The 8,843-nt window shown below is 36.3% G+C and overlaps 1 protein-coding gene across 1 annotated transcript in view; it reads left to right on the forward strand.

The window, feature by feature from the left end:
- Positions 1–1,579: 1,579 nt before the first annotated feature.
- Positions 1,580–8,843, forward strand: part of CUNH8orf88 (chromosome unknown C8orf88 homolog) — a 17,055-nt gene continuing 9,791 nt past the window's right edge. The window contains exons 1-2 of the mRNA XM_013006936.2: positions 1,580–1,670; positions 6,350–6,423. Of these exons, the coding sequence (XP_012862390.1) occupies positions 1,598–1,670; positions 6,350–6,423 (147 nt within the window). The 5' untranslated portion in view covers positions 1,580–1,597. The remainder of the gene's footprint in view (positions 1,671–6,349; positions 6,424–8,843) is intronic.

The raw sequence follows: 8,843 nt of genomic DNA on the forward strand, positions 1-8,843 counted from the left end.
ATTTTTGTGTGTTTGCCCCGAAGGGTGCAGCCAGATTTGTGAACTGTAAACGGTCTTTCATCCTCGGAGTCAGAATTGTTTACTCTCTTTCTCCCCTGTATCGCCTTTATGTTACTTTTCATCCATCCGGTTAGTAACCGCATGGTCAGCAGTTCGAAACTCCCTGCTGCTCCACGGGAGAAAGCTTGTTTGAGGAGCCCTGCGTGTGCAATGGGTTAAGCGCTGGGCTGCTAACGGCGATTTTGGCTGTTGCTCTGCTACAGAAAGATGAGCCTTTCTGTTTCCTGTAAAGATTTACAGTCTTGGAAACTCTTAACTTTACATTCTTGTAAACCCTACTCAGTCCTGTAGGGTTGGTTTATGAGTAGAGACAGCAGAAGGTTGGTTACTTACTGTTTACTTACAGGTAAGCTGTAATTCCTTTGAAGGAAAATCAACCTTGCAAGAGTTACTTGTTTGAAGTTGGAAATAGTTTGATCTAGTTCTATGGGAAATATACACGTTATATGGAATTATGGTCTTTCCATTTCACCACTCAGCTGTCTTTCATGATACAGTAAAACCTTGAAAATCTGGAATCTGTTAAGTGGAAACTTGTCTGAGAAAGAAATCAGTATTTCCCACTAATAGCAATAGGAGAGTGGTAAGATTGTATTATGTCAAAGATGCAAACCATTCTTGATCTGCAGAACAAAGCAGTCCTGCTAGTTTTGGGGTTCACGGGTTTTGCTGTATTTTGACCGTCATTACTTAGCACAACCACCAGCACTTACTGAAGTCTAAAATTTAGGTAGGAGATTACCTGTTTCTTTTATTTTTAAATGATTACCTCTTTTTAAAAACAGTATTTAAGTATGTTTAATGCATAGTCATCAGTGATTAGTATGACAATAGAACAAGGGAAACAATCTCAAATTTTAGTTTGTATTCTAGGAAGGATAAATTAAGAAAATGAACACTGCCAAACATGCGGATTTCAGACCAATGCCTAATCACTACTACACCACCAGAGCTAAGGTTATTGCTAGGATCCCTGGTGGTGGTGTTCATGTATTCTGCTAACCAAAAAGTCATTTATTTCCTTGAATCCACCAGCTAATCCTCAGGAGAAAGATACCGCAGTCTGCTTCTGTAAAGGTTTATAGCCTTAGACACCTTATGGGGCAGTTGTCTGCCTTATAGGGTCATTATGAGTTGGAATTGACTCATAATGTTTTCTTGGGTAAGGTTATTGCATATTATTTTAAATGCTTCTTTTGTGATTTCTACCTTACTTTACAAAATATCAAACCCAAATCAAATTCACTACCATCAAGTCAATTCGGACTCAGTGATCTTATGTAGAATTTCCAAGACTGTTCTCCTTTATGGGAGCAGATAGTTAGATAAACTATCTCCTTTATAGCATCTGGTGAAATTTGAACCGCTGATCTTGTGGTTAGCAGATCATTGCCTAACCTACAGGATCAACTACGTATATACAAATGAGTGTTATGGGTATTTTTATGTTTGTAAAGGGTTTTAATTTTTTTGTTGGAAAAACTAAAATAGACATTTTTTTTCTCCTACAGTATGGAACCTCAAGATCTTTGTCATAATGGAAACAAAAAAACTGATTGGTAAACCGCTTCAACCAGCAAGACCTGTTCGTCATCTGACTTCTCCGTCTGGTAAGTAATACAGAGTACATGTTCTTTGTAGTATCTATTTGTGGATAATTAGTATTTTGAACTACTTGTGACAGTCGGACATTGGCCCTATAAAGCACAGTTCTCTGACAAACGTGGTATCACCCTGAGTTGGAATGGACTCAACAGCAACTGGTTTGACTTCTTAACTGATATTTGAAAGGCAAAGTAATTCATAAAGTAATTATTTATTTAAATTAAAGAAATTAAATTATTTATTTAAATAAAATATTCAATATAAATTAAATTATTTATTTAAAGAAATAATGACAATTGGTGATTTTAGCTGAAGAATTTTACTAAATGAAAGGTTTTTCATAATCTCTAGCCAAGAGTCTTTCAGACTAGCAAAGGTAGGAAGATAATAGTCCTTCACTGACAGTAGCTTTATATATTATCTTATGCCTTATTTTGATAGTTAACTGCTTATTGCTCAGAGTAATACCTCTAATGCAAATTGTACCTTGGAATTATAATTAGAACAACCCAGCTCGAAGGAGAATTTACCTCTTAAAAAACATAGCTTCATATTGCAGTACAATGCTGTTTGTGATAGGATAAAATGTATATGTCTATAAGGAAATCTAGCTTGATGCAACCAGTAAATCTCCAGAATTCTAAATTCACTACCATCAAGTTGATTCTGACTCATTAGGACAGGTTAGAAATGCCCCTGTGGCTTTCCAGGTCTATAAATCTTGTAGGAGAAGAAAGCCTTCTCCTTCTCAGGAACAACTGGTAGGTTTGAACTGAATCACAGACCTTGCGGTTAGCCCACTATATCACCAGGGCTCCTTTTCACTAACTCTAGTGATGAAGAAATAAAAGAATTCTATCAACTTCTCCAGTCTAAAATTGGTCAAGCCTGCAACCAAGATACACTGATAACTATTGGCAATTAGAATGCAAAAATTGTAATCAAAGAGGGAGGATCAGTAGTTGAAAAATATGACCTTGGTGATAGAAATATAGGTGGAGATCAATTGATAGAATGTTGCAAGACCAAGGACACTTCCTCCTTTTAAATACCTTTCAATAACAACTATATACATGGACCTGGCCAAATGGAATGCACGTGAAACAAATTAACTACACCTGTGGGAAAAGAGAAGTCAATAGCAGCCGAAACAAGACTGTGGAATAGTCAGATGTAAGTTTAGGTTGAAACTGAAAAATACTAAAACAAAAGACAATGAGTATAAAGGTGCTTTATACAATGGATGCATGGATTGTTATAAGAGCTGTGAGAGTCCCCAATAAAATGATTTATTAATAATTTTAAAAGTACATTGCAAAAAAGACCACAAGAGACAAAATATACCTTGAGAACCTCATCTCAAAAACAGATTAGAAACATTGAGCACTTAATGACACTAATCACTAAATAACAGATGAGTTGTGGAATAACATAAAAAATATATACATGAAGACATATTAAACATATGAAGAACATATTAAAAAGAAAGGAAAGAAAGAACCACAGTAGATATTAGAAGGGACCCTGAAATGTGTTCTGGAGTACCTTAAGCAAATGAAAGAAATGGTGAAGTAAAAGATCTGAACAGAAAATGTCAAAAGGGAGCTTGAGAAGACAAAGTAAAGCATTCATAATTAAATATGCAAAGTCCTGGAGTTAGAAAACCACAGAGAAGAACATACTCAGCATACCTCAAACTGAAAGAACTGAAGGAAACATTCAAGCTTAGTCACAATATTGAAGGATTCAATGGGCAAAATGTTGAATGAAGAAGGAAGCATTAAAAAAAAAAAGTGGAGGGACTACACGAAGTTACTGTACCAAAAATAATAGTTGACATTTAACTATTTCCAGAGGTAGCAGTTGGTCAAGAACAGATGGTATTGAAGGAAGAAGTTCAAGCTGCACTGAAGGCATTAAAGGAAAGCAAAACTCTAGGAATTGACTGATAACCAATTGAAATGTTTCAGCAAACTGATGTGGCACTAGGAGCACGACTAATCTAGAAATTTGGAAGATAGCTACTTGGTGAAGATAAGCTGTATTTGTGCCCATTCCAAAGAAAAGTGACCCACCAGAATGTGGAGATTATCAAACAGTATCACATGCAAGTAAAATTTTGCTAAAGATAATTTTAAAAGGATTTCAGCAGTGTATCAACAGAGCTGCTAGAAACTCAAGCTGGGTTAAGAAGAGGACATGGAATGAAGAATATCATTATGATATCAGATGGATCTTGACTGAAAGCAGAGAATACCAGAAAGATGCTTAGTTGTGTTTTACAAAGGCATTCCACTATTTAAATAATAAACTATGGACAACATTGAGAAGAATGGGAATTTCAAAACATTGAATTATGCTCATGAATAACCTGTATGTTAGACCAAGAGATGATCATTTGAATAGAACAAGGAACACTGCAGTGATTTAAAACGGGAAAAGGTGTGTGTTGTGGTTATATCCCTTCATTATGCTTACGCAGACTTCTCAGATTATATGCTGAGCAAATTATTTGAAAAGCCTGACTGAAGAAGAATGTGACATCAGGATTAGAATAAAACTCTTTAACAACTTTTGATATTTAAAACCTTGCTTGCTGAAAACCAATAGTTTTTAAAGTACCTACTGATGAAGATCAAAGACTATAGCTTTCACTGATGTGAATGAGTGCCATCGGAGTGGAGATTCAAAGCCCATCTGTAGACAATTGCACATTCCCTCACAGAAGGGTCACAAGGAAGGAACGAGTCAGGCAGGGTTCAGCATAGCATGACAGAACACACAACATTCCTCTAGTTCTTTAATGCCCCACCCCCCATTATCATGACCTCAGTTTTGACTTACAAACCTAGCTAGACCAGAGCATGTACACTGATACAGATAAGAGCTCTTGTCACATGGAATCAAGGACAGATACCCTCCCAGGATTAGTAATGGGAGTAGCAGTACCATGAGGCTAGGAGGAAGGTCCGGTGTGTATGGGGGGTGGGGGGAGAACAGGAGAACTGGTCACAATGATCGATGTATAACACCCCTCAGGTGGTCGAACAACAGAAATGTGGGTGAAGGGAGACAGTGGACGGTGTAATATATGAAAACAATAATAATTTATAATTTATCAAGGGGTCATGGGGGTGGGAGAGGGAGATAAAAAAGGAGCTGATATCAAGGGTTTAAGCAGACAGAAAATGTTTTGAAAATGATGATAGCAACATGTGCTTGATATAATTGATGTATCGATTGTTATAAGAGCTGGAAGAGCCCCTGATAAAATGATTTATATATATATATAAAAGAGACTACAGCCTTCAATATGGATTAAAACTCATTTTAAGAATTTCAGATTGCTCACAATTGGACCAATAGGCAAGATTGAATTTGTAAAATATATCATTTGACTTTGATCCATATCAAGGCTCATGGAAGAATTAGTCTAGAAGTCAAATCTGCAGCCTAAGATTTATTTAAAGTCTTAAAAGAGCAAAGATTTCCCTTTTGAGTACTGAAGTGTGCCTGACTAAGCCATGGTGTTTTCAATTGCCTTAGATGTATGGAAAGTTGAATAATGAATAAGGAAGACAAGAAGAATTGTGGAGGTGTCAAAATATCAAATGGGCCATGGACTGTCAGAACAAACAAATCTGTATTAGAGAAAGTAGAGATAGAATGTTCCTTAAAAGTATTATGTATTGGCAGTTACAGTTTTAGTATGGTAGAGAATATGGATATACTTGTCCTGAAACATATAATCTAACTTTTGGAAATACAAAAAAAAATAATATACCTACTCTTTCCAGTATCTCATCTGACATTCTGTATTTATGACAATACTAAAAAAAAAAATCTACTCAAGTCACTTTAAAACAAGTTAAAGACTCATGTTATGAGACCTCCCTCACAAACGCTGTCTTTGATCCCTCCCACTTCCACCCTCTCCCCATCATGGATTGAAATAAAATTAAAATAGAATTTTTTTTTAAAGGCCAGACTCTGAGCATTAACCTGCATATGTTTCATGGTCTTGCCAAATTCTTGCTGGGTTGCTGACTGGTGGCTACTAAAACTTGCAGCATCAGGCCATGAATCTGTGCTAAGGCTACAGAGCAGGGCAGACCAGACACACAGTGGAGACTTTGCCACATGCATGCTTGGGTGCACTGAAGCCAGATGTCCACCGATCTAGAGGGGTGGGCGTTTCTGTAGCAAGCAAGACTCCCCATGGGTTGGAGTGGAGTGGGCCTCCTTCTGGTTGCAAATCCTGACCCAATGAACTCTGTGGTTTGAAATGACACAAGCCTACCTGCTTGCCCCAAATATGGAAGTCATGGAGCTGAGCTAAACAGTGGACAGTGACTACAGGGGAGGGAGCAGCTCCCTGGAGTTGCCTTTCACACGACTCCTAGAAGCTGCAAAGCATTTACAAACTAAAGTTTACCTTACACTGTGTATGGTTATATATTGAATCCTCTAACTCTGGACTGTCATTTCATGCTTGTACACACATCCTCTGACATAGTGGCTGATATTTCACAGGGCTAAATAAATATCTGTGCATAATCAGATATCATAAGATATTTCAAAATAATACCTAGACTATCTGGACACTTAACGTTTTATAGGTGATAACCGTAGTATTTATTAAAGTTGTGGATATCTAAAATATATTTTTTTCTTCTCCATTCAGGGGTAGTGTTTCCCTTCAACTTTCAAAATGAATATTCATGCAATACTCAGTGCTTACAAAGTGGAGTTGGAAGAGTAAGTCTTAGAAATCATAATAAGGTTCATTTGCAAACTGAGTTATACTATTTGTTAGATGGCTATTGAGTACTAGGCAGTAAATAAGTGCCTTATTTACTTTTTAAAAATGACATGTTTCCAGTTTAAAGAGAACATCTATGTATCTATCAAATAGCATTTCCAAGTCTAAACATTTTCTATATTTTAAAAAAGTTAAACAAAAGAAACCCTCAGAAATAGTTTTATTTTTAATTAATTAATTATGAAATGTGAATTTATTTTAAATCCCTCGATATCCTTATTACTTTTCCTGGCAATGACTCTTTAATTGTCATATTTCCCCTGAGTGTATTTGAACTTTAGCTATAATTCATAGAAATTATTTAAACTGTTTTTATAATTTTATATAGTGTTATAACCCACATAAGCTTTTGTTGTTCTTTTGTTTTCACATTGTTTATAATTTTTAGATCTTAAATCTGTTAACTAAGTAAAATAGTTTCATAGTTTGAATTTTAAAAACATATAAAATAGTATTGAGAAAAATTTCCCTCCAGTTTCTAAAACCCAGTCACCCATTTTGTACCAAAGATAACTCCAGAAATAGACTGTGCATGAACAACCATAAATATAATCATAAACAGAGTAGGAGGCCCTTGTTACAGCAAATAAGGAAGTTCTACGTGTACTAATCACTGAAAAATCATATACTATTAGATATTTATGTATACTTACATACATCTAAACACATACATGAACATAAGTCAAACGGAATTACTTCTATGGTTCTATTTCATATCTATATGCACAGTTTACTCCAAACAAAATGTGTTTAAGCATGTTTATGTGTTCAATGAATGACAAATTTTCTAACTAATACGCTTATCTTAGTCTCTTAGTCTTGTTAAAAACAAACTCAAACCCATGGCCAGCTGACTCCTAAAGACCCAGCAGTGGGTCAACCTGTGGGTCACGACCCCTTTGGGGTTTGAATGACACTTTCACAGTGGTGGCTTCATTCATAACAGTAGCAAAATAACAGTTACAAAGTAGCAATGAAAATCATTTTGTGGTGGTGGTGGGGTCACCACGACATGAGTAACTGTATTAAAGGGTCACCGCATCAGGAACGTTGAGAACCACTGCTATAGAGGGAAGGGTAAAACTGCTCCATAGGATTTCCAATGCTGTACATTTTTACAGGAGCAGAAAGCCTCATCTTTTCCCATGGAGTGTCTGGTGGGTTCGAACCACCAACCTTGTGGTTAACAGCTGGATGCTCAATCCACTATACCACTAGGGCTCTATTACTTAGGGTACCTTGAAAAATTAGAACAGTCATTTCCTAGGGTATATTCTGGGCCCTTGAAATTCAAAGTATAGAGGTCAGCTCAGAGGCTATGGCAATTGCTTTTTAAGATTCTAAAGGGGGTAATCTTGATATTTTTTTCAAAGGCCACAGGATGAAACTAGAGGATAATTATGACAATATTTTGAGAAAATTGTAAACTGTATTGGTGAGGAATAAGCCCAAGAAGGTTGTGCTGAGGATTTTCCCCCAATCAGGACAGTGCACCTGCTTATTTTTCAAGGGCAGCAAGCCTGACCTAAGAGAATTTCTCTGGCAAACCTTACTTTATCAACTCTCCAGTCTTGATCTTATCTCTTCAAATTTCTTTTTGTTCCCTCGAACTCAAAGATCATTTATAATGAACATGATTTGAGTCCTTCTGGGATGCTAAAACTGTTACTTTGACCTGGCACAAACTGAAAAGTGCAGATTTTGGGGGGTGGGGAAGTGCTAGAGAGTTGCAAACACTACCTTCAGATAGTACCAAAGATACTCCAGAAATAGACTGTTCAGATGTGTATCGAACTAGATGGAGATGTCAAAGAGCAACAACTTCACATTTTGATCTTGGTAATAAAGGTGTCTAGGATTGTGTGTGTGTGTGTTTGTGTGTGTGTGTGTGATATAGGGAGAGAGAGAATACACAGAGGAGGTTTCAGAAAGCTCATGAGAAAATTCCATTATTTTTTTAATTCCATTTTCCCCTCACAAGCTTTTTAAAGTCCCCCTAGAGTTTATATGTATGAATATGTCACAGTTTGGGATCTATTTTCTGTTGATGGACATTTGTTTCATTTTGTACAAAAGATGCAATCAGAAATTTGTTTCCCACAAATTATTCTTAATCTGAAAGGTATTTTTAATTTCTTCTTCTTCTTTGAAAAAGTTCTTTTGTTAAAAAAAAAACCCTTTTAAAATTTGGTGAGATTATCATTCTAGTATTAAGAAAACAGATGGACAGTGGGCCCCTACACAAGTGCTCCCTCAGCACAAGAACACTTTGTTCTAACAATTAGTCTGAGATGCTCACCTACCTGACATTATCGCTGAAGACAATGGGTGCACAAGAAAATGTGGTGAAGAAAGC

The sequence above is a fragment of the Echinops telfairi genome, unplaced genomic scaffold (assembly GCF_000313985.2).
Source record: "Echinops telfairi isolate 266 unplaced genomic scaffold, ASM31398v2 ScPeMD7_1;HRSCAF=3_0, whole genome shotgun sequence".
NCBI lineage: Eukaryota > Metazoa > Chordata > Mammalia > Afrosoricida > Tenrecidae > Echinops > Echinops telfairi.